Source organism: Brachyistius frenatus, unplaced genomic scaffold (assembly GCF_029030835.1).
Source record: "Brachyistius frenatus isolate BFR_SWC_R1_liver_20210118 unplaced genomic scaffold, ASM2903083v1 Contig_256, whole genome shotgun sequence".
NCBI lineage: Eukaryota > Metazoa > Chordata > Actinopteri > Embiotocidae > Brachyistius > Brachyistius frenatus.
This window is the reverse complement of record NW_027210855.1, coordinates 241,060-267,163: the sequence shown is the minus strand read 5'-3', so window position 1 is coordinate 267,163 and position 26,104 is coordinate 241,060. Positions and strand designations below refer to the sequence as shown.

The following is a 26,104-nucleotide window of genomic DNA, read 5'->3' as shown; positions in this document are numbered from 1 at the left end:
TTTTTTTGTTGTTTTAAAACAAAAGTGATGGGATTTGCTTTTGCAGTGCGATTTGAAAGAAAACACAGAAGTAGTTTTCTTTCCCCACCGTAATCAGAAACCAGCACTTCTTTTATCACTAATTAAAATCTGTCGGCCGCACTTGGTGTGAATTATTAAGAGGGCAGCGGCTGCCGTGGAGCTAAAAAAACTGCAGAGTGGATGGAACCGAAGGACCCTGACAATTAAACTGTATTTAACTGTGGCGCTGGAACATCTGGCCAATCACTGGATCCACTTAACGAGGTCAGATCAGACACCTCCCCCCACCCCCACCCAACCCCCACCCACCCCCACGATACGAGTCCGGCATCTGGCAGCAGGTAGCTTACAGCTGGACGTCAGTGCGAATCTCGACTTTAATTCGACTTCACAAAGTCCGAGAGGAAACTCGAATCATTTCAACTCCTGCCGTGTCGGCAAGATTAATAACACCGCAAAGTCGAAGCACGTGAAGCCGTTCAAACACGACGAGACAGAAACTAAAAAAGTGATTCTAGTTCTGGGATGTTTATTTTCATGGGACTTGACAACATGGGGCTCTTCCTTTATTAGGAAATAGCTTCAAAGAAAAAGAAAATCACCATCCACCTCGGCGGTCTTTTAATTTGGACAAGAAATGCGTTCTCCTCCCGCTACAGACACAATAAGCCGGAGGAGTCATGTTTTTAATGACTGAACCGGAGCGGGCTGTTTTAACGAAGTCGGAAAGTAGGACTCAAACGGGCCGCCAAAATTGCAAAACCCGGACCCGTCTTCGGTGGAATATGAAGTTAAAACCCCAAATTCGATCACAACTCTGGAGAGGAAGCGGCTGCAAAGTCACAACGATCACACGGGGGGAAAAAAAAAACCAAAAAACGGTCAAATCCGGTTTTCATTTGTCTAATCGCACCAATTAATCATCATCGGTCGGGGAGTAGCGAGACAATAAAGTTAGTTTGTTCATCGATAAGCTCAATAAGCTGTCGGAAAATGCTCAAAGGATTTAAATATTCATCAACACACGAGTTCAGACGATCCCTCCAGTTGAAGCTCCTCCGAACGCTCAAATGTGCATCAAAATGTGCAGCATCAGCAGATTCCACACTTCTGGAAAAGCTGCTTGGCCTGGTTCGGAGGCTGGCGTGCCGGCGGCCCCCGTCTCGCTATTATCACGGACTCCCGGCGGCTCTCATCAGCCTTCAGCCCGGGGAGGGACGCACCTGCTGCTGAAGGTAAGACCGAGTTATTGCATCACTAATCTCTTCCTGGGGGGGAGGAGGGCTGTTCAGCCGGGACCAGCCGGAGGAGGGCGGAAGAGGCAATAAGCCATCTAACGGGGCGAGAGGGAGTGTGTGTGTGTGGGGAGGGGGTGAGGGTGATGATAAACTTGAGCGAGGGGGGAGGAGGGATGAGGGACGCGTGTCCGTTATCGGCGGCCGAGTCGAGGAAGGATGTCGCCGTCTGGCTCGCTGGCACGACGCCCGCCTCCTGATTTCCTTCTCCGCGGCCCGCGAGTTATTACTTTTATCTGAAGACCGCTCCGCCTTCCTCCCTCGATAGATCACGGCGCTCGATAAATTGATGGGGGTGGAGGGGTGGGCGGAGGAGGGGAGGCGGGGGGGGGGGGGCGAGCGTCTACACTCCATCCTTACTGTAAAGCCCGAGCTGCTCTGATTGCTCTCTTAATGGTGATGAACGCGCGAGGAAAACGGCGAGGGGACGGGGGGGGGGGTTAATTCCACATCACACGCCGCCATCGTCACGAGAACGCAAGACAGTCCGATAAAAAAATGTGTAAATAAAAAAGACCTGAAGAGACCAGCGGTGGTGTTTACAGCTGTTCACTGTAAACGCTGTTATTATTATTATTATGATTATAATTAGTATTGATTCAGATAACAAACTCAAAACGCCCCTTTTCACACTGTATGATTTCGCTAATTGCAAAAGAGTACATATCATGGCGTAGTTTTGGGGGCCGGGCCGGGCGTAAAAACAAACAAAAACAACAACAACAACAACAAAACGTCCCTCTGAACCTGCAGGACTATTTGTGGCGTCTTTAGGGACGTCACGGCGCATCAGACACTTCTCTGCGGCTGTGAGGGGGAGGAGAGGGCGGGACGGCGGGGGGGGGGGGGGAGGTGGGATTGCAAAAACCGCATAGCAGGAACTATTAGCCTCCGCTTCATTACACATTATGTGGATGTGGATGTGAGTAGGGGGAGGGAGGGGGGAAGAGGGGTGGAGGGGCGGGGGGGGGGGCTGTCAGCTGCAACAAATAGATGTCGGCTTCCTGTTCTGTCTCTGTAATAACAATAATAATAACAATACTAACAATAACAATACTAAAATAATACTAACAATACTAACAATAATAATAATAATAATAATAACAACAGCTGAACATAGTTTTTTGGTTGTTTTTTTTTGGGACGCCTCAGCGATAAATCAGCTTAAAGGACTCGCCAACTAATCTCCCCCCACCCCCGCCCCTCCCCTTACCCCGAAGAGGATTGTCGCTGGAAAGGTCACCAGGTGTGCACGAGTGAGCCAAAACGCTGCCTCCCGGCGAGACGGATGATGACAGGGTGGCGGATGGATGAATGGGGGGAGGGGAGGGTGGAAAAATAAATAAATAAATAAAAATAAAAAATGCTGACCTGGATATGAAGATTACCTGCCGAGCAGCGTCGCTGCCGTGGGAATGAAATTGCATTATTTTGTGCTTCTTGCATGAATCGCACAGAAAGTATCCTCGACTTTCTGTTCCCCGCGTTGTCTAAATATGTTTGTTTTGTTGCTCTCGGGCAGCAATTTCTGATCATCATCATCATCATCATCATCATCATCATCATCCTCCTCCCCGGCTTCACTTCTCAGAGTGGCTTGGCGAGCTCCTCAGTGAGAACACGTCGCGCGGCCAAGTAGCGCCGGCCGAGAGATCCCATTGGTCGACCGCGGCATTTGGAATGTGCTCGTCTCCGCGGCAACCGCCGGGAGAGCGTTTTCCCGAAAAGGGCGGAGCTTGATTAAATTGGGGCGCCGAAGCAAATTTAAAAACGTGCCGCGAATGATTCGATCAAAGTTGTTTTCGATGGAAGTTTTGGACGTTTTAGATTTTTCACAATACCTCCGGAGAACCGTTGGCGTGTCGGGTTCGGATTAATATCAGCTGTGTCGCGGATTTATTATTATTTATTTTTTTTCCCAGCAGATATCGTAGATCCAACAAGATCGAGCGAGCTGAGCAGTTGAGCGTTTCCACGTGCTGTATTTATTCCGTTTGAGAAACCATCTCAGGCGAAAGCGTTAACCACAGACGAGAACTGGTCTCCGTTGCTAGGGGTCGTCGCTAAGGGTCGGGACCCCCACTTCCCGGGAGTGGTAAACGCCGCACGGGTTACGTAAGACTGATTGTTTCTCCGGTTATCAGCCAGACCCCCGTGCCGTCGTTTTGGGACGTCCCGTTGGCAAGAAAGAAACAAAAATTCACGAACGTCCTAAAAGTTCGGGAAGGCGTTGCCGTGGAAACGGGTCGCGCCGCACCACGGGGCACGTCTTCCACTTCAAGCGACTCTTACTTGCCGTGGCGCCGATTAATTATGCAAAAGTGTAACATTGCGTGAATCACTGACGAAGTGGCGTCGCAGAACGCGCTGCGGTCGTATCAAAGGATTCATAATGACGCATTAATAACAAACAGGGAAGTTAAAAAAAAAAGGGCTGAAACGGCAAAAAGAAACAACAACAAAAGAAAACCCACAAAATGACTCCACCAAAGCCGGAGCGTGTCCCACGAACACAAACAAGAGCGAACGCTCGTCTGTAATGCGAATACACGGAATATTAAATGGGAAAGAAAAAAAGAAAAAAGAAATTAAATATTAAATATTAAATATGAACAATCTTCCAGGGAATGTAATCAACCGCATCGTGAAAAATGCATGCAGTTCACATACGAGAGGGGACGCGGCGTTCGCCTCGGTTACATCACTTTGTTGTTGTTTTTTTTTTATCTCCCCCTCCCCCCTCTCCCCTTTCCTGTCCCCCCAAGGCAAAAAAAACCAAGAAAAAAACAGATAAGTTCCTGAAGGAAATGGGAGCGGATAAAAGCAGCGAGATCTGAACTCAGAGGGCTGATGGGGTGCAACGTGGAGTATTCAAATCTGCATGCGACATATTTCACAGGGGGGGGGGGATAGAGGGGAGGGGGGAAGCAGGGGGGAGGGGGGAAGGTACTAAAAAATGTTCTTTACAAAACAGCCGCCCCGAACGCCTGAGAATAAACACGCCGGGGGGGGAAATGATTACACCGAGACTCAGATGCGTTTTCATGCCTTCCGTCCCCTTCTGTTGTTTTTCGTGGGCGCTCAAGGGGAGGAATTGTTGTTTCGTTGTTGTTGTTTGTTTTTTGTTTTTTTTCCCTCTCTCTCTCTCTCTCTCTCTCTCTCTCGCTCTCCTACCTCGGCGCCGCGACGAGAGGGCAGTCGAACACAAATACGAGCACACGTCTGCCGCGACACATAAAAAACAAAAGAGAAAAGAGGGACGGCGGGGAGGGGGGGGCGGAGTCGGTTACCGCGGCGACCCAGTTGTTAATTAACATTAATATAGATATTAATCTACCTGCTATCATATCGGAGTAAAAATGCAGACGTGGAGCAGGATTTGAATCTTTTCGTGGATTATTGGACGGACGTCGTGACAATAACAACTTTTACAAGCGGGAGGGGGACGGGGGGGGACAGTTTCACGATCTCCGGGGAGACATGTCGTCTCGTATCCCGCTCGTGAAGCCGTAACGCATTTGGGAGGAGGGAAGGTTTCACCGTGTGGTCTTGTTTTGTTTGATGAAATTGCACCTGCGGAAGGAGATCACGTCTAAAAGACTTCACCACTAAACGGAAACGTTTTTACCGACGCAGTAAATGATCCTAAATGGAAATCAGAAATCATCCCCGCAGACGTTTTACAACCCGAATAAAAAAAAAAAACTGACAGATTCATTCATGCAAAAGCAGCGCTACTGGAAAAAATAAATATATATATCGACTACTACATCGTGTTTTTAAGTTTTCGGGGAGTATTTCATCCTTTTTTTCCCCTCAAATCATCAATATTGAAAGCTTGAAGGAAGAAACTGAATTCCTTCCGCGAGAGAGAAGAATCCCCGGAGCCGGATATCGACTACGTTCAAACTTCTGAGAGACGATCCGAGCTCTCGGATTAACGCAAACGCTCCGCGATCCGACCCGAACCCGGCGAAGTAGAGCCTTGACGGACGCGGTCGGGGCGCGAAAGAAAACCTGCGACGGTTAACGCGCGGCGGCAGAGGGGAGGAGAGGGGAGGAAGCGCTTGTTTCGGTGCGGGAGGGCAACCCAAAACAAAACAAAAAAACAAAAAAAAAGTTATCATCTCGGTCTATCAAAAGTCTGGTGGAAATATACTTCGGAGAGCAGAGGAACGTTAACAAGACCAACTGGGATGGGGAGGGGGGTGGGGTTAAACACGCGTCAAGTGTATCAAGCGCACCCGTAACCGGGTGCGTCGGGTGAGGTGGAGATTAACGATGTTCTGCGTGGCGTTGGTGCACACATAATTATATATAACTATAATTAGGCCTCGGAGTCTCACACACACACACACACACACACGGACACACACACACACACACACACACACACACACACACACACACACACACACACACACACACACAGACACACACACACACACGCACACACAGAGAGCAGACGCCGATTGAAATCAAGCGATATTAATATCACCTGCAGGATTACAGCGGTGCAAAAAAAAAAAAAAAAAGTGATGATTATTATTATTATTAAAGCCTCCCCAAATAAAAATGAAAGATGTCTTCCCTCCTGCGGCGACTCGCTCTAATTAATTTAGCAGAGGAAGTTAAAATGGCAAACACTTTTTACTCTTCATCCCGTTTCTGCATAAATAAATATCAGTGGAAACACATTGGGTTTGCATGAAGAGGATTAGAAGACAAATATATATATACAGTGCTTTGGAAAAAGGCATCGCAGGAGGACAATGCTGCTGTTTTCTTCCTGGAGGGTGTATTTTTTATTTTATTTTATTTAATTTTTTCGAAATGGTTTGAGTGTGTGTTTTAAGCCAACAGAAACTTCCGATCCCCCAAACCTCTAAATTAGAGTGACGAGGTGTCCATACGGCGGCGGAGATAAGACGAGGAGCAAAACAACAAAGCTCCCGTCGAGAAATTCTGACTCACTGGAGGCCTAAACGGCCTTCGGAGCAACACCAGGGTGTGTCGTCCTCCCCCCCCCCTCCTCCCACCACCACCACTTTTACTCCCACTGCTATTTGACCACTCCGATGAAAATCCAATCATCTACTTGACCGAAAAGGTGGGGGGGGGGAGAGGGCGGGGGTACACACCGGGAGACAAGGAGAGTCACTGCGTCCAGCTTGGCAAACCAGTAAAGCCCCCCCCCCATCACAGAACCCAATTAAACAAAATAAATAAATAAAAAAGGGGGCCAGGAGACTCCGGCTCTGCACTCATCCCACGCCAAGTGTGGTGGTGGAGAGAGGAGGGGGGGGAGTGGAGGGGGAGGGCGAGGTTGCGGGGGAGGAGGGGAGGTGGGGTCTCAGCAGGCTTTGCAAGCAGAGCCTTCAACGTGTGAAAATGTGGAAGACGACGGAGGGCCAAACGTGCAGCCACGGCTGCTGGAGTACGAGATAACGGGATGCGGGGGGGCCCACCACAACCACCAGTGGAAGAAAATGCTGCTTTAACATGCAATACATGAATTCATTACATAATAATAATAATAATAAACTGGATTTGGTGCATTTCTGTGTGTAAAGACCGTAAACTGTACGTTAAAAGTGTTCTTCAGCTGCAATACCGACGAGTGCCACCAGGGGCGGATCTGACTCCACCCGATCGGCGACCCGACGACACCACGTCCCGCCCGTCGACAGCCGTAACCCGACTGCGCCACGGGCCTGTGTTGGCTAAGTTCCGGCCAACAGGATTATCAAATGATCCTAAAGAACTAAACTTGGGCGATTAACGTTTTTTTTTATTGGACTTTCGAACGGTTAGCTCGCGGCTGTCCATGAACGCCACGCGGAAGTGTTTTCCTTTTCTCGCTGCACGAAAACAAATTGATTTGAAAATGAGCTCCGTTCAAACTTGAAAAAAAAAAATAAAAAAAATAAATAAAAAAGGTCTCGGTAAAAGCGGCGGTTTCCCGGCTGAGAAACAATGCTTGACGTTTGACGGGGCGAGCCGTACACTTGAAAATAAATATTGTCCCCCTCCTCCTCTCCCCCCCTCCCCTCCCACCCCCCGAGGGCGGTAACAAACGGCGATGACAGATTTCCCCTTTTAAACCGTGTCGACAAGGAAAGCGGCGGAGAAAAGAAGAAAGAAAGAAAAAGAAAGAAAAGAAAGAAAAAGAAAGGAAAAGAAAGAAAAGGTCCGGGGTGCTTTGGAACCGCGAAACCAGTTAATAAGCCGTTTTTTCGTTTCTGTTTTCTACGGGCGCCGTTTATCTCGCCGTGAATCCGATCCCGATCACTTCCAGGACCGAAGGGTGACGTCGCTGAGAGAAGAAGTCTGACGGACCCTTTTCTGCAGCTTTAAAAAAAACAAACAAACAAACAAACAAACAACTTCAATTTCCCATCCTGCGCTGCGAGTGAGAATGAAATCATTCGCCGTGGTAACTCAGACAGACCCCGCCCCCTCCCTCCCTCCCCCCTAATGCGAGGGGTTAAATCAGTCTATTAGGAGCACACCCGGGGGCCACGGGACGTCAATAGGATGTACTTTACAGCTCGGCGGATGTAAACAGCCTATTTGTAGAGAGTATAAGAGCTGCGGTCAGAGGAAGTGTTTAATAGTGAGGTATGGCAACAGGAAGTGAGAGAGATTGCAGTCCCGATCGTATAATCACGTTTTTGTTGTTGTTGTTGTTGTTGTTGTTGTTTTGAAGGGAGCGTCGCCCGACAACCCTGAGCGTCACCCGACAACCCTGAGTGTTTCCAGTTTTTCTACGTCGGTGCGGCGGGGGTCGGCGGGGTGGGGGCGGGGTGGGGGGGGGGCACGTGCGACGTCGCCACGGAGACGGTTTCGAGCGTCGAGAGCGCCGTCCACGTCGTGGCGCCTCGTCTCTCTTTTCAAAGTGAAAGGCCGACGGATGACACGGATGAAATCGAATTCCGTTAGAGGGAAGAGGCTTTTAATTTGGCGGGGTGGCGACGGCCTGAATTCGTCCCATTTTGGGGTCAGGCTGTCAACACCGGGACGCTCCGAAGGATTCGCAGAGGGGCGGGACAACGGACGCGCCGCTCGCCGATTGGTTCTTATTCGCGGCGAACAAACAAAATAAATAAATACATTTAAAAAAAAAAAAAAATTTAAATAAAAAACGCGTATAAACTCAGGAGCAGTGTCCCGACTTTTCGCCAAACTCCGCCTTCGGCTCCTCCTCCGAAGATCCTCCGCCCGGCGACCCGTTTTGATACGTCGCCGCCTAATTGAGATTAAACCGCTGCGGGTTTTTTTTGAATGTTTTTTTTTGAATGTCAGGGGAGATGAACGGAGAGAGAACGTTTCTGAAATTAAATAAATTCAAATATCTGGTCGCGCGCCAGCACACGCGCGCGCACACACACACACACACACACACACACACACACACACACACACACACACACACACACACACACACACACACAGAGGCTTCAATGGGGTGCATTTTGTCAGGCCTGTTGGTTTTTAACGACCCAGGCTGTAAAAAGAAAAAAGGCTGAAAGCCACGGCGCTCGCTGGCACAAAAAGCGCCGGGCTCGGCTCCTCTCGGGCGTTACTCCGCCGACCGGAACCGGCGTGACGCCGTATTGATGTAACCGCTTCAAGGGAGCCGGTGTAATTCCTGAAAGAGGATCAAGTCCTGTCGGGAGGAGGAGGGAGGAGGAGGAGGAGGAGGCGATGCGATGCGCCCGAGATCCGTTGCGTTTCGAGGCAACTGTCGAAATAAATCTCCAGACATGGATTTTTTTTTTTTTTTGCTCTCTTTTTTTTTGCTCTCTTTTTTTTTCTGCAGGCTCAGGCAACGGTGTGTTCACACCGAGCTCAAGACGCTGGCCGTGAATTGTTGTCATGACCCCCCCCCCCCCTCTCTCCCCCAACCCCCCCACCTCTTTCGACTACAAGGTAAAATCCTATTGAGCAGCCTGCCACTACTTCCCTTTTTTTTTTTTTTGGGTCTCAGGAGTAGTGAAGGTATCTGACAGAGTGACTCTCGTCCCTTCGTGCAGACAAACACAGCGGCTGATGGGTTTTATTATTTATTTATTTTTTTTTTTTTTACTAGTTAAGTGGACGTGGCCCGCCAGATAAATCACTGCACTTCACATTCAGCTATAAAAGTGCAACGGCGTCGTGACGTGCACAACGCTCCCGTGCACTTATCGGGATTTACGCCGGCCTTCGCGGATAAACGCCCGACGAGCCGCACACCTGCTTCTCGGTTTAAACGATGGCACGCACTCCAAACGACGCGCTCGCGAGTCCGGCACGGATTCCGCGTAACCTACTGAGGGCGCGCGAGCGAGCCGCCGCACAACCGGAAAGACCCAACTGACACGTATCAAAGTGGACCTTTAACAGCAAGTTGTTGTTGTTGTTGTTTTGTTGTTGTTGGTTTTTTTTTTTTTTTTAAATTCCTCTCGTTTCCCACCGGACGCAGCAGACAGCTCAGTCCGAAAAACAAGTGCCGCAGAGGGGCAGAATTAACAGCCTCGGAGAGTGGGGGGAGGATGGGGTGATTGGGGGGTCATTCATAAACAAAACAGCACGTAATGGACTTAGCGAGCTCAATTTCACTTCCGAAAACAGACCGCGTCCGGTGGTCGCGAGCGCCCGGAGCGGATATTTTGTGGTCTCCGGAAAAACAAAGTAAAATTTTTTTTTTTTTTTACAAAAAAAGGACAACAACCGTCGGAAAGCCGCACCGCGCGCGAGAGAGGACCGAAACAATCCCCAGCTCCTACCCGTGTTGCTTGTCCGTGCCCTCGGCCGCTCCAACTCGTCCAGCACGCTGAGAGCTCCTTCCGCTCCGGGTTCCTCCTCCGCTCTGCTCCTCTCAGCATCTCGCGCTGGCTTGGCTGGCTTGCTGCACGCGCGCCGCGCTCGTGGAGAGAGAGAGAGAGAGAGAGGCGGCGGAGGAGGAGGAGGCCGACCAATCAGCGGCCGCCTTTTTCAGGGGAAGGGGATGGCGGCGGGTAAGGTGATGCTGCTTTTGTTCCGAGTTGAGGAGGATGACTTTGAGGCGGCGCGGCGGTGAGCTGACGGCATCCGGGCGACGAATACAACCCGCGTCGGGGAGGCTTTTCATTGGGGAAATCAACGGCACTGTCAAAAGGCATGGCGGGGTTAACCGTTCAAAATAGGGGGGGGGGGGCAACCCTGAATATGCAACCTGCCACATCTGCCTATTGTACAGAAACAATAGGCCACTTAATAGGTCACACTTTGCTGTAATTTGATTTTTAAAGGAACTCTGATTTCCCAGGAGCCCCTCAGACTTTGTCAGGAGTTACTGGTTGCTGTACAAATTATTATTATTTTTTTTTTTTTAAATTTAAATGGATAAATCGGTCGGCTAGTCAATCGTTCACAATCTTTTGGGCTGTTTTCTTTAGTGGTTTAATCAAATATCTGGAAATTTCAGGAATCAGAGTGAATCAATTCATTGGGAAAATAACGGTCAGATTATTCCTTACAAGCAGTTATAAGTTGCAGCACCGTAATAACTCGTCTCCGTTCTGTCCCGGCTTAATATCACTAAAATGTACAAAATAGGGAACAAAAATGTTTTTATACTGTCATATTTGTTGCATGGAAGAAATTCTACTCCATCTCGGTTTTTTTTATTTTTTTATTTGTTGATGACACCTAAGGAGTCGTGATGACTTTTTAAAAGATGGAGGTTTCTGAAGACAGCAGACAGGTGTTTTTAAATGGTGAAGCTGGGCTTATATTGGGACATACAAAGGGACATTTCACAGCTTTTTTTACACATCTGGATCACATTGGTTCCGGTCCGGATCTAAAACTACTACACCGAGACTAGATTGTCATAAGCCGGGCCGCTCAGAGCTCAAAGTCATCTCCCCTTTAAACGCCGATTGAACAAAAATTGAAGAAGAAGAACTCCGGTGACCGCGAGGTCGCAGGCTGGACTGTCTCGACTTCCTGATTGGTAAACGGGACGCAGCTGGCGGGAAGCGACGCACACGTGGAGGCGCGCAGGTGGAGGATTCCAAAATAAAACAGGAAGTGACGACGCAGCGTCCCGCCGACTGCTGAAATATTGGATCCCTGAAATCTCACCGACAACTTCACCGGATTTTTGGGTGAATTCAAAGATTATATTAAGACTCTCCAACGGATTAATACTGAGAAAAGTAACAAAACTGTCCAACTGCATGAAGAAATCCTTGAAGAGGAATAACGTGCTACTTTCAGGTATATATCTTTTTCTCCTGACATCTCTGTACGAAATAATGAGTGCTTCTCTACAATGCTTGTAAATTTACTTCTTGTTCAATAAAGTTCTCCAAAAAATAAAAATAAGATCCCTGAAAACAAAAATTTAAACATCATGTGCAATAGCACTTTTTTTTTGCTCATTGTTTATTTGTATTGTGTTTATTTTGTTAATGTTATTTTCGATTAAAAATCTCTGGCACAAGAGTTACTGAAGCTCATCTTCAAAAGCAAGAAAATGCCTCATTATATAAATCCGGTTTTAATGCAAATTAAGCCAAAGTCTGGTGTTTACTGATGTTTAACTCCACTCCAATAAACACTGTCCTGCTGCGTCGACCAACTTCCACTGAGGACTTTTTACCTCCGTGATGGTGAGCCGGGACGGGACGTCCCAGGAGCAGCGAAACAGACCCCGGATCATGATGACGCCGCCGCCGCCGTGCTTCACCACTGGGATGATGTTTATCACGTATCCCGCTGCATTTACTTCCCAAACAGTTTGATTATATTTTCCTCAATCCACAAAATAGTTTCCGATGAGCGTTGCGTGATGCTCTTTGCCAAACCTTCGCGACTTCCTGTTTGGTGCATTGCCATGACGACGATGCCTGTTCAATAAACTGCATGAGGTAGAGTTATAAAAGGCTTTTTTGGGGGGGGAATTAAGCCTCTGGAGTCATCTTATTTTGGCGCCGATATCGCCACAGTGCTAAATCCTCCGCAGACGGTTTATGTTACAGCAATGATCGGTATCTAAACTCCCTGGGATGACTTTGTAATTCTTACTCCCGAGTCCAACTTAGCTTCTTTTTTTTTTTTTTAACCATCTGTGAATATTTTAAGGACACGGAAAAGACTGCTGTCGAAAAATGTAACTTCGATGACCTTTATTTTAAGACAAATTTGTGTTCATGTTTTTATAATTTGTTGTTTCTGGGATCGGGCCACTTTAAAGTCCCAGCACACCCTCGTTTTTTTGGCTTCCAGATAAACGTCGGGTTTTTAACGCAAAATTTAACACCGTTTTATTTTTCTTATCTGTTGCACACATTCGATCTGAATGGATGGTTGGTTTTTCTGGCTGTATAATTGCTCGGCAGAGGGATTTAAAAAGCATGAAGAGAATCGCATTTACTTTTGGATTGTCAATTAAAATGTTACCGTAAGAATAAAAAGAAAACAGCCCAATTAAAAAAATAAAAAATAAATAAAAGATGGCAAAAGTGCAGTTTCGGGGGGGGGGGGGGGGTACCGAAAGCGCCGACTTCCAGCATTTAAAGCATCTCCCGGCACAAAGTAGCGTCGGTATACTGCTGCTGTAATTAACACTGCAGAATCTTTCTATTTGCAGCCAATTACCCCCCCCCCTCCCACCATGTGATCAAGTTGTAACTGAGAGAAAGAGGAGGATATGTGGGATGGGTGGTGGAGGGGAGAAGGGGGGATCTGCCAGAGGTGACAAAAGCCACCTAATGGAAAAATCTGTAACTCCTACAACAGGCCTGCTCTATCAGTGAAAATCAATACGTCTTTTTCGCCGAGGAGATCTCAGCCGGACCGTGTCGTCGAGGTGGGCGATACATCAAGGCGGTCGGGCCCCACTGAAGGGGATACAGCTAAGTACCATTACTGCTCCCGCTTGTCTGTTGCGCTCATTGATTACAAAAGTCGTATAGTGTGGAGTCGGTGCAGCTTTATTTCAACCAGAAGACACATAATAGAAATGGGAAAAAAAAAAAACGTCTTCATTCCGACACAAAAGGAAGCCATTCGTTGGGGGGGGGTGAAAAAAACCCAACAGTTTGTAATTAATGCACATGTTGCGGTTTTTGGTTTTAGCGGTGTTTAGATGAGTCGGCGAAAAATATAAAGATGCATAAAGTAACATAAAAGAATTTCCATTTCTTTGCACACCAGGTGCGTTCACAATCAAACAAAAGCTAGATGGTGATTAAAAGAGATTTTTTTTTTTTTTTTTTTTTAAACTCAGTACAAAAAAAAGAAGAAAAAAGAAAAGAAATCAGAGCAGTTCGTCTCTCCATGGACACGTGTGTGAAATTATATGTTGCTTATGAGTCCTCGCTGTCCTCGCTGTCGTAGTATCGGTTCCTCTTGATCTGCTCCTCCACCGTCAGCGCTCCGTCGTCCTCCGGCCACGAGGAAGCGCCGAAGACGAAGCTCTCGTCCTCTCCCTTCACGTCCTCTCCCTTCACGTCCTCTCCCTTCACGTCCTCTCCCTTCACGTCTCCGAAATCCAAAAGGTCGTCCGTCACCGCCGCCGCCTGCGGCCTCTCCCCGGCCGACCCGCCGAAGACGTCGAATCCGAAATCGGACAGCGGGCCCGAGCCGCTCGCGCTCAGCCCGGCGAAAATGTCCTCGAGGAAGCTCAAGGACGCGCTCGTCTTTGGCTCGCCGCCGGCCGTCTCCGCGAAGAGACCGCCGTCCGAGTGGCGGTCTGTGGCACATTTGGCACCGGCTGGCACGAAGGCGTCGTCGCTCCGCGCCGGCCGCGGCACCTCGCTTGGCATCCGGTCGGACTCTCCGCGGCTTCGGGAGGAATCGGTCGTGAAAAAGAGCAGCCAGTCCTCCGTCTCCTCGGCGTCGCTCAGCGCGTCTCGGTGGAACGCTGCCCGGCCGTTACTGTTGTTGTTGTTGTTGTTGGAGTTTGCGTCCGTCGCCTCCCCGTCTATTAGCGTGACCTTCACCGCCCCTCCGTCGTTCGTGCCGCCGTTCCTCTCCTCTCCCCCCACCTCCTCCCGGCTTTCACTCTCTTGCCCGTTTGCTCTCACTTCCTCTGCCTTTCCTGCACTTCCTTCGCCGCTCGCCTCCCTCCCGTCTCCGCTTCGTTCTCCCGCCGCCGCCGCTCCGGGATCCACTTCGGAGTCCGTTTCGGGAGCCGCTCCCGAGCCGCGGTTCGACTCTTCGGTTGCCCAAGAGTGCGCGGCCACGGGCGCGCGGGAGGCGGCGGCGTCGCACTCCGCCGGCGTTCCCTCGACCTTCTTCACGCCCTCTGACGAGCAGACGCTCTCGTGCACCTCGTTGCCTTCCTGGGGTCCATTTTGCGCCGTAACCGCGGGGACGCCGGCCTCGCCGACCGGCCGGTTTAGGTGGTCGTCCTCCTTCGGGGGCCACAACGGCTTCACCAACTTCAACTCCTCCTCGATAGTGAAGGGCTTCTTCAGAGAATCTTCCTGGGGGGGCCACACGACTGAAATCTTACTGGTGGGTTTTTTACTCTCGTCCGCTAATTTGACGACGTGGTTATCCGGAGGAACCACGGCGCTCGGAGCCGTCGGATGTCTGGGATCCGCGACTTTCCTTTCAGGTGTCGGCGATTTCACGATGGAATTCTGCTGGTTTTTATTACTCCAGAGTTCTTTGTGCGGTTTTTGTCCAAATCCTTCGTCGTAGTTTCCTTTGGACTTGAACAGTTGCTTGTAGTGTGGCTTGCAGTACATCCGTCCATGGAGAGAGGCGTAGTTGCCGAGACTATTGATAAAAAATTAATTAATTAATTAAAAAAAAGAGGGATTAAAATAGTGTGAGATCAAAAATTTCAAAAAAGGCCAAACCAGACGACGATGTTTCACCTCAGTTTGCCTCTGCAGTGCTCACAGCGAAAGCAGCTTTTATGGAAGTTTTGCTGGTCTGCAATCAGCGACTCCATGGGGTACACCCTCTTCCGACACGCCCTGCACAGTTCGGAGTCTGGAATTCGAATTTTCTGCAAAAAAGAAAAGACAGACGTATTTGTCAGTTTACGGGTCAATTGTAATTCCACCACAAATGTGTTGGTATTTTCTTGGAAGGAAATATGTGATCTGGTGCATTTTGAATGAATGAATAAATATGTGCTCATCAGAACGGACGCTAATGAAATGGGAAGAGAATATTTAATTCTCCATTTTCTGAGATTTCAGCTGGTTTAAAAAAAACAAAAACACGTAATAGTGCAAGAATACAGATAACAAAAAAAAAAATCTCGTCAATTTCGTAAGCATCTATTTGTAAGCTTCACCGACATTTTGCTTTCACTACGTGCTTGTCCTACCAGAAGCAAGTGAGGCGAAGGAGAAGCTCCTTTGTCGCTGGAACATTTTCACTTTTTTTCCCTCACGGATGATATTTATTCTTGGAAAACTAACCATGTGTTGATTTCGGTGAAATATCACCAAAAAAAAAAAAAAAATAGTGTCAATTATTGCAACGCAGAATGTGAATTTCACACAGATGGAGTATCAAGTTTTAAACAATGAATAAACAACAAAAACATTTTTTTTTTTTTTTTTTTTTATCTCTTTCCAGGAAACTTCCCATTAAATTGTTAGAAAATGATCAGACGACCCCGATATCGCTCCAAAGCGTGTAATACACCCGCCCGGCCAGCAGAGGGAGCCGTGTCAGTGTCACGTTTTGCCTCGCCGAGGCGTGAAAAGTCTCTAATGTTCCTTGGTTCACCGATTGGGTTTAAAATAATCCCTTTTGCGTAAGAACCGTTACGTCTGTCACGTAAACGAAATACGTCACTTTGTGTATTTTCTAGTCACGTGACCATGCTCGGGTGTTCTCCTCAGGTGGATTAAACAAGTGTATTCACACGCTTCGGGCGCGATGTCACGTATCAGGATATTTACCAGTGTTAAGAAAAAGGACAAATACCATTGGTTATTATCAGCAAACAACATTCAATTGCAGGTGTTAAGTGGATCGACACGATCCGGATTCACAATCAGGTGCACGGTAGAAACACGTACGACGGGAGAGAAGTCTATTTTTTTTTTTTTAAGAATGATTTGTCTTGACGTGCTCTTCTCGAGAATGTTGTTACTTTAATGTTTTTGAGTTACTCTATTTAAAAACTCCCGTCGGAACGAATTCAAATCAAAAAGTATTCCCTCTCCTCTCGCCGGAGACGTTTCGAGCAATTCTCCGGCGTGAGAGTTATTAGTTCAATACGTCGTTGGCGGCGTCACACGTCAAGACGCCCCGAATCAACGGGACAAAGTGGAACCTGTGGATATTAAAAAGTGTGAAACGGCGAGCTGCTCCGAGTTTCAGTCTCCGATGAAAAAGAAAACACACGAAAAGAAAATCAAGTGACATAAAACAACCGCGTCAAAGTGTCTGTTTGTTTTTCCACACAATGCAGCCGGTGCTTCAAAAACAATCTCCACACACGCAAGGCAAAGTTAAAAAACACACCGTCACGCCCGCTCAGCATCCTTCATGCCTCGTTTTACCCGTCACGACGGTCTCCTGTTGGCGCGTGACGATCTGCGAGGTCCGCTGCTCCGTGACGCTGAAGCCGAGGTTTTGGAAAACCCCCTGGCTCTCGGCCCACGACTGCTGGAAGCTGCGGAGCAGCTCCTCGGTGGAGGTGTCGGGGGGCACGTCCACCGCGGGGACGGCGCCCCGCACCACGTCGGCGTAGGACGGCGGGTTGCCGCGGGTCGCCGGGCTCCCCGAGTGCACCTCGCTCCTCGTCTCCGTCGTCACGTGGCCGAAGTCGTCAACGCTGCAGAATTGCTCGGTGACCCGCGTCGTCTCGGAGTGACCCGCCAGCTCGGCGCGGGCCGAGTCGGGTTCCCTCCGCTCGATCTGCTCCCGCAGCTCCCGGGCCGCCTGTGAGCCGTGCTCGCCCGTCTCGAACACGTCCTTTATCGCTTTGACGTGGAACGTCGGCATGTCGTCGGGTCTCGGCGCGTGCGGGTCGGCCTCCGCGTCCTCCGCGTCGCTGCCCAGCCGCTCCGTTATGACGATGGGATCTTTCCGGGTGTAAACTTTGGGTTTTGGAGATTCAAATTTGTTCACCAGCTTTGATAAATCGACTCTCGGGAGATCCTCCTTCAGAAGGTCTGCGGTCGCGGCTTCGGGGGCGTCCTCGGCGTCGGCTCCCAGACGTTCGGGGATGTCGATGGGATCCTTCCGAGGGTACGAGCGGATCGCCTCGGCCCGCTGCGCCTCCTCGAAGAAAGACTTTTTGTCCTTGACCGTCAACATCGAGTCCCCCGCCTCCGCGACGTCCGCCGCGCCCGGCTCCGATCTCTCGCCGGGAACCCCCCCGTCGCCGAACGGAGAGGGCCGCTCTCGTTCGCCGACCGGCGGCGGGGGCGGGGGGGTGGTTTCGCGGGCGAGCTTGGAGGCGGCGTCCCTCGGCTTCGTCAGCTTCTCCGAGCGGCCCGGGGTGGGCGAGGGCGTGGCCCTGCTGAAGGCCGACGTGGGCGTGTAGGACTTGCGCGGCGGAGGTGGAGGCGTCCCGACGGACTTGTGAGGCGGCGGGGAGGGAGTCACTCCCAGCGGCGAGTCGACCCGCCGTGACTCGATGCTGATGAAAGTCGGCGACGGCGTGCGGATGCTCGCCAGCGGGGAGGAGAGCCGACGGTCCGCCGCCTCGCTCCACTCCCGATGCACTTTGCTCTCCTGGTACGACTTTTTCTCTTTCACCACCGTTTTCGTCGAGCCGACGCTGATTTTCGAAATCTTCGCCGTTGCCCCGGCGACGACTTTCCTGTCCGGTCTCGGAGGCACCGGCGGCGGCGGCGTCGTCGCCAGCTCCTCGTTCTCCTCCTTCTCTTCCTTCTCCTCCTTCTCCTCCACTGTCATGTTTCTCTCCACAAATGTGAGCTTGGCTTGAACGATGTTTTTCACGTAGATCATCATCTCTTTCAACTTCTTCTTGCTCTGCTGTTTCGCAATTTCCCCCAGATTCCTCTTCTCGTCTGAGCCCATCACCCAGTCGGGGACTTCGCTTATAATCATCCTGACGGCGTCGGCGTCTATTTTGCTCGGCGCGCCCTCCAGCTCTTTCATTCGAGCGAGCAGCTCCTGCATTGCGCTGCACTTCTGTAAATCCGTCATCTCGTCCGGGCGGGCCTCGTCTTTGCGGGCCCTTTTGCCCGTCGTTCCCGTCGCCTCCTTCGGCTCCTTCGCCTCCTTCACCTCCTTCGCCTCCACTTGCAGCGTCGTCCGCTGCCTCTGAACAGTCTCTTGCCCGTGATGGCCGTGCTGCGCCACGCTCTCAGTCACCACCACCACCTCCACCTCCTCGTGCCTTTGAACGTGCTCCGCCTTCACGCTCTGCCGACCGTGGGAGACGGACACGTGGCCTCGCCCTTGACGGCCCGCCGCAATGGTAACCGACAGCGACGGCGACGGCTTGGCCTCGCTCTCATTCCGCAGCGGCTGCTTTCCCCGTCCCGCGCGAACGTCCGCCGCCTCGACGTCCTTCGTGGGCGGAGCCGTCTTCTCTTTCGCGTGCGTTTCCGTCCCCGTCTCCGCTCCCGCCGCCGCCGGCGGGTCGACCCCCACGTTCACTTTGGTTTCACGCCTCTGCGACACGTCGCTTTCCTCCCGCTGCACGTGCATTTCGCTTTTCGTCACTTCCTTTCGTCCCGAACTGTCGCATCTGTCCTCTCTCTTCTCCGCCGGCGTCTTGAAGGTTTTCACCTTGAAACTCGAAGTTACCTTTGGTATTTTAGTGGGTAGAGAGGGACTCATTTTCCCCTCCCGTGTCAGAGGCGCATTAATATTCTTTACATCTTCAGCTTTCAATGTGACCGCAGCCTGGCTTTGAAGATTTACATTTTCCCGGACGGCGCTCTGTGTGGCGGCGACAGACCTGGCGCTGGATTTCTTAATAAACTGCCGCTGCTCCGTGACTGACGAGGTGACCGCGCTCGAGCACGAGACCGCTTCGTCCGAGGCCTCGCGGTGAGACTGAGAAACGGAAACGCTCCGACTGTCGGCCGCAGCTTGACCCTTTTTAACGTCTTCCATCGAGGTGTGGATTTTTTCCGAGGCGCGCTCGCTGCAAAGTTGCTTTTTATTCGAGGATGCGTTCAAAGATGATTTCTTATTTACAGCTGCGATCAAAGGTTTACTCAAAGGGATCTGGGACGAGCTTTTCTTGGCAGGTACGTCCTGTGCCACCGGTCTGTCTTTGGAAACGGCCGGAGCTCCCTCAGTCTTTTCCTTTGCCTCTTCTTTCTCAGCTTTCTCTGCTGCAGGAGGCTCAACGCAGGCATCAGAGAATTGTAAATTGACAGGCGGAGAGGTGGGAGTAGTGACTCTGCTCCTCTCCGTTTCGTCTTGCTCGAGCTTTTGCTGGCGAAACCTTTCCTCTGCCAGCATGAGGGGGGTTTTAAATTTGCGGGCGTAAGGTCTCGGTTTTGGGTCCGGAGCCGGCTCCGGAGGCGGGGGCAGTTTGACGGGAGGGGCGAACACTTTCCTTGGCGTCTGCGGGCTCTGCTTTTGCGCCAGCTTCCCCACCGGGACGCCGGGTATTTTTGTCGGCACCGCCGCCACCGCCAGTTCGCTCTGACTGCGCGTTTCGATCTGTCGGGTCGTTTCCCGTTTCACCTCCTGAACTCGAGCTTCTTCTTTACGGAGTGTCGACGCTGCGGTTTCCTGATCGGCAGGGAGCTGAGGTGGAGGAGGTGGAGGAGGTGGAGGCGGTGGAGGCGTCGGTTGTTTTTTCTGCCACTTGGGTTTCACTTGGATGGGCTGCCTCTGCGGTTCCGGCTGCTTGGGCACTTTGAACAAAGGCTTGCCGACGGGCTTCCCCGGCTTCGCGGGCGGAGGCGGCTGAGGCGGCACGTTGAGCTCTTGCGGCGAGGGAGGCGGAGGGAGGAAATCTTGCCCGCCCGCGGAGGATGACGGAGGAGGAGGGGGCGGAGGAGGAGGAGGGAAAAAGTCCGGTTCCGACTTCATGCATTCGGCGGGTGGCGGCGGAGGCGGCGGCGGCGGGAGGTCGCTGTCCTGCCTCGCGATGGACGGTCGGGACGGAGGGCTCTCCGTCACCGGCGGCGGCGGCGGTGGGAGGGAGAGCTCTGACTCCGAGGGCGGAGGCGGCGAGGAGGGCGGCGGCGGGAAGTGGATCTCCGGCTTCGCCTTTTTGACCGCGCCTTTCGCCCTCGCGTCGAGGTCGCGGTGCTCCACCTTTGCGCTTTTGACGCTCTGCTTTTGCGCGACGGCGCCGCTCTCGCTTTGCGTCCGACAGGTCGACGCTCGCTCCGACGCGGCCGCGTAAAGCTCGCGCGTGACGACGGTCCTCTCCGTCGCCGCGGTCCGCACCCGTTTAACCGTCTCGGTCTCGCTCGTCTGCGCGCTTGAAACGCTTGCCTGCGACGCGCTCTGCAGCTCTTTCGTCACGTTCGCGCCGGCCGCTTTCGTCTCCGTTTGATCGTCATTAGTCTTTTGTTTATTCTTCATCGTAAGAGGCTTAGGAGCTTGTGTTTTCTGCGGGGGCGGCGCTTTCTGCTTCTGCTCTTTTATGCTCTTCTGCTGAGAGGCCCCTGTTGTGTTGTCTGTTTTGACTACAGTGACGGAGTGGCCCTCTCGGGTTGTTACCTGCGTTTTCAACGATTTGCTTTCGTGGTGCCTCTGTGTGTGCTTCTGTGACTCACCGCTCTGAGAGAGGTTTTTCACAGTGGGGGCCGGATTGGCTGCGACACTATCACTCTTAGCCTCGCGTAAGCATTCACGCTCCACTTGCTTTGCAGTTAATGGATTTGTCACGGGCGCTTTCGCTTTCTTGGGAGGATACGTCCGTTTGGTGTGCGAATACTGTTTTCTTTGCATCAGACACTTTATCGCTCCTTGAACGTCGCCTTTTACGACCTCCTCTTTTTCCATCTGTGACGTCTCCGGCCCCTCGTAGAGAGATTTTATGGATGTTTTCACGTCTCCTTCGATGCTCCTTCTGCGTTGCGTCCTCGGAGAAGTTGACGGCTCCAGCAGCAACTGGATGGTGGCTTTGACATCGCCCTGCTCGCTCACTTGGTGCTGGCAAATCCTTTTCTCGCTCGACGCCTCGTGCAAACTTTGCATGGCGGTGTGAATGTCACCTTTGACGATCTCTTCCTTCTCCACCTCTTTCACAGCTTGCTTCGCCTCCTCCAGGGACTTCAGGGTCCCTATGACGTCACCTGGCACCAAATCTTCAACGGTCGCTTCCGTTTTGGTGGATGCGGATTTCTCCAGTGACTCGAGAGCACCTCGGATGTCTCCCCTGACGATTTCGGGCTTTTCCATGTCTTTGGCTTGATGCTGGGCCTCCACCAGAGACTTCAAAGTGGTCGGTATGTCTCCCTTCACCACGTCCTCTTTCTCTATCGCCACTTTCTGATTGATGGCTTGGGTCAGTGAGTCCAGGGCGGCGTTAAGGTCACCTTTAACGATGTCCATTTTCTCCAGGTTTCTGAAGGTCACATTGGGCTCCGTCATGAAGACTTTGACATTACTGCACACGTCGCCGGGAACGATATCGACCTCGGCCACCGTGCGACCGATCTCCTGCTGATTCTTCCGCAGCAGGATTTTGGCCTCTTCGACGTCCCCGCCGATGATACGCTCCTTTTGCACCTTTTCCCGGTCTTCGTCGGGCTCGTACTGGAGCTGCTTCAGGTAATCCAAGGCTCCGGACTCGATGCAGGTGGAGTAAAAGCTGACGTTCCCCCGTTCGGTGTCCCCGACCCGTATTTTTCTGGAGTCCTCTCCGACCGAGTTGGAAAGCAGGCGATGAAGAGTTCTGCTGACGTTCCCTTGAACGACGTCCTCTTTCTCCGCGCTCGCCCTCTCCCCTTTGTTCAAGAGGGAATAGATAGTCATCCTCACGTCTCCTCTCTCGTCCTCCTGAATCAGGATGCCGCGCTTGGAGGAGCTTTCGTTCTGGAGCAGGTTGTTCATGGCCTCTTGAATGTCACCGCGGACGATTTCCTCTTTTTCAATGTTGATTCCCCGTTCCTGGTTAAGCAGCCGCTTCACGGTGGTGTTGACGTCACCACGCTCCTCCTCGTCAATAGTTATCGCCCTCTCTGTGGTCTCGCTGCTGTTCAGGAGGTTCATCATTATGTTGCTCAGATCCCCTCGGAGAATCTCTTCTTTTTGGATCTGTGGAGCGTCCTGGTTCATGAGTTTATACTTCGCCATGCGGACGTCGCCGATCTCATCTGCCTCGATGAGAATACCCTGAGAGTCCACCATTTTCCGGCAGTAAAGTTCCTCAAGCGTCTCTTTGATGCTTTTACCGATTATTTCTGTCTTTTCCACGCTGCTCTCATTGAATTCGTGGACCGGGGTGCTTTCAAATAGCCATGTTGTCGTCTTCACATCGGCCTGTGGGATTTCCTCCTTCGCAACGACAAGCTCGGTGCCGTCTGTCTCTTTGATACTGTCGAGGGGCTGCTTCTCAAAGAGCCACACAGACTGTTTGACGTCCCCTTTCATCACCTCCTCTTTTGTCACTCGCTCCATGCCATCGTACTCAGCGCCTTCGCCGCGGATCTCGTCTATTGTCCGGGTTTCAAACATCCACGTGGCAGATCTGACGTCGCCTTTTTGGATTTCGCTCACGCTAACGGTTCTGATGTACTTTTGAGACATTTCGTCAGTCTCGAATCGCTGCGTGTTCGTCTTCACGTCGCCGCCTTGGATATCGCCGACTGTCTTCGAGCGCACTTTTATTTCCTCCGTAATTTCATCCAGGGGTTGCGTTTCAAACCTCCAACGGGCAGAGCTCACGTCTCCTTTGTTGATGCCTTCTTCGGTCACAGCTTTAATAACATAGACCTCCTCTGAATCTCTAATTGAATCCAGAGGCTTTGTCTCGAACAGCCACCGAGCCCCCACCACATCTCCTCTCATGACTTCCTCTTTAGTCACTGTCGTTACTTCGTGATAATGGCCCTCCTTGTCACAGATGGCGTAAAGCGGCTGAGTTTCAAACATCATGGTGTAATTTTTCACGTCGCCTCTCTCTGTTTCACCTCTAAAGATACTGGTGAGTTTTGAAATATCCGTCTCAGAGGATTCCTCTTTGATCTGATCCAGAGAGAACGTCTCAAAGGTGAAGCGACCTTTATCGACGTCGCCCCCCCGAACATCGGTCACGGTACGGATTTCTTTCGCCACCGTGGTTTCGTCACTGAAGGCGTCGATCGGCTGATTCTCGAACATCCAGGTGCAGTTGACCACGTTCCCCCTCTGGATGTCCTCGGCCTGACTCGTCTTCAGCCTCTGCATCGTTTCCTCGGAGGTGGAGCTCATGATGTCGGAGGAGCGATTCTCGAAGATGTACTTCATCCTCGAAACGTCGCCCGAGAGGATGTCGATTTTGGTGACCCTCCTGAAGGAGCCGCCGTCCTCGCCCACGATGTTTTCCAGATTCTCCGTCTCAAAGAGGAATCGAGCCAGTCGCACGTCTTTTCCGTGGATGTCCTCTTGGTTTACCGTGCAGGTTTTCAGGATGGTCTCGGACTCGGACTCTGAATGGTCGCGTATGTTGTCCAGCGTTTGGGTCTCAAAAAGCCAAGTGCACGTTTTCACGTCGCCTTTTTTAACTTCTTCAACGTCAGACTCACTTTTTTCCACCTTTTCGTACAGAACGTCCATCGGTTGAGTCTCAAATAGCCACCTGCACGTCTTCACGTCCCCTTTCTCGATTTCAATACCTTCCTTACTTTTAAGTTCTTCGTCCTCACCGTTGCTGAAAGATTTGATGGCGTCAAGCGATTGAGTTTCGAACAGCCACTTGGCCGTTTTGACATCCCCCGACTCGATCTCCTCCTTGGATATGCCTTTGATGATCTGAAACTTACTGATGCTCTCGTCAAACTCGTCAATGGGACGCGTTTCAAACATCCACCGGCAGCTGCGCACGTCTCCCTTCACAATCTCCTCACGCCTCACCGTCCTCACCTCATGGTAATGGCCGGAGCTGTCTTGCATCGCGTACATCGGGGTGGACTCGAAAAGGACTCTGTTGGACTTGACGGATCCACTCGTGACACCTTCGACCTGTATCCTCTGCGCTCCTTCGCATTTACTTAAATCCATGCTTTCAAACCTTTCTTTATAGTTTGTCACGTCTCCTTTGTCGAGGGCTTCGATGTTCACAGTTCTTGTAACCTCCTTCTTCTCCTCCCTTATATTCTCCAGGGCTTGGCTTTCAAACACCCACTTTTGATGCCTCACATCGCCCTTTTCTTCCTCGGATGCAACCGTTTTCTTGAGTTTCCCCACTTCCGGCAGCTCTTTCAGGTTTTCTATGGGCACCGTTTCGAACAGATGCTTGGCCGATCGAACGTCACCTCCTACGATCTCCTCGGAGGGCAAAGGTCGAGCGTTGGCGTTGTCTTTCAGGGTATCCATAGGCTGGCTCTCAAAAACAAGACAGTGCCTCCTGACATCAGCTCCAATTATTTCTTCCTTTTGCTTCAGAGAACACTCCCATTCCTCGTCCTTGATGGTGTCGAGAGTCTTCGTCTCGAACAGCCACCTACCTTTGTTGACGCCGCATTGGAGGTTGTCCTCCATGGAAATACCACATATCAGCTTCACCTGGGCCGGGTCTTTGTTGATCATGTCGAGAGGCTGGGTTTCAAACATCCAGCGCGACGTCTTCACGTCTCCTCTCTCGGTCTCCTCCCTTCGGATGGTGGTGATTTCCAGCATCTCTCCCGCGTCCCCCCTGATGACACACATGGGCTGCGTCTCAAACCTGCGGGTGGTCGTCTTCACTTCGCCCTTAATCTCCTCCAGCTCGGACTTAAGGCTCAGGAAGTGACTTTCCTCGACGGTTTCCGTTTTCCCCAGGGAGTCCAGATGCTGGGTCTCGAACAGATACCTGGCGGTTTTGACGTCGCCGCCGGTGATTTCTTTCGCGGCATCCATCTCCCGCTCGTCTTCTTGGTAGATCTTATTCAGGTAGTCGAGTGGCTGCGTTTCAAAAAGCCACGTCGCAGTGCGGACATCGCCTCGCGCGAGCTCCCTCTGTTTGTCCGACTGCTCGGTTGTGTCGGCTGTCTCCGTCCCCAGCGCGTCCATGGGCTGAGTCTCAAACATCCAAGTTGTGTGCCTGACATCTTTGCCGGCGATGATTTCCTGCTGGGCGATATTGATCGCCTCGTTTTCGTCCGGGGTGTCGTCCTTGATCGTGTCCAGCGGCTTGTTTTCAAACATCCAGCGCATGGACTGCACTTCGCCTCGGAGGATCTCGTCCCACTCCAGGTATTCTCTGTCGGGGCTCGAACACTTACTCGAGCCGTTGCCGTCATTTTCGAACATGTAGCACGCCTGCTGGACGTCACCCGCCATTTCCTTGCTTTCCAATTCGGCCTTTTCGGCTTCGGACAGCTGACTCAAGAAGTCTTCTTCGAGGTTCTTGCGCATCTCGGGATGAATGTGCTTGTAGAGGCGCTTCAGTTCGGCCAAGCTCTTGTTTTTAAAGCACTGTTCTTTGCTAACAGTGTACTTCTGCTGAGAGGCAGAGTCCTGAGGTTGGGCGGGGACACTGTACTCAGGGATGTCTTGTGATACCTGCAGTAGGTTCGAAGGCGGCGGAGGGAAATGGTCCGTCGCCTCGTAAGCCACCGATGACGTTACCGACGAAGAGGCGGCGGTCTTTACAGTGGAGGACGCTTCGTAGCTCGTCGTAGCCGAAGTTTTGGTGGACTGGTTTACTGGCACCCACTGAAACTGGTTGAAATCCACATCAACCTGTGGTTCACAGGGAGTTT

General features: G+C 51.4%; 2 protein-coding genes across 9 annotated transcripts in view; both read right to left on the bottom strand.

Annotated features, from left to right (window-relative positions):
- LOC138634283 (beta-1,3-galactosyltransferase 1-like) overlaps window positions 1-10,202 on the bottom strand; it is a 72,648-nt gene extending 62,446 nt beyond the window's left edge. For all 4 annotated transcript variants that reach the window (XM_069721073.1, XM_069721075.1, XM_069721072.1 and 1 more), the window contains exon 1: window positions 10,088-10,202. The gene's annotated coding sequence lies outside the window, so the exon portion shown is untranslated. The remainder of the gene's footprint in view (window positions 1-10,087) is intronic.
- A 4,786-nt stretch (window positions 10,203-14,988) lies between these two features.
- The window catches only part of xirp2a (xin actin binding repeat containing 2a), a 43,630-nt gene continuing 32,514 nt past the window's right edge, over window positions 14,989-26,104 (bottom strand). For 4 of the 5 annotated variants that reach the window (XM_069721052.1, XM_069721054.1, XM_069721055.1 and 1 more), the window contains 3 exons: window positions 16,829-26,084; window positions 15,179-15,312; window positions 14,989-15,077 (listed from right to left, as the gene is read on the bottom strand). In XM_069721052.1, coding sequence (XP_069577153.1) covers window positions 15,218-15,312; window positions 16,829-26,084 — 9,351 coding nt within the window. In that variant the 3' untranslated portion in view covers window positions 14,989-15,077; window positions 15,179-15,217. Of the gene's footprint in view, window positions 15,078-15,178; window positions 15,313-16,790; window positions 26,085-26,104 lie in introns of those variants that run through there. The other variant, XM_069721053.1, reaches the window with a different exon arrangement.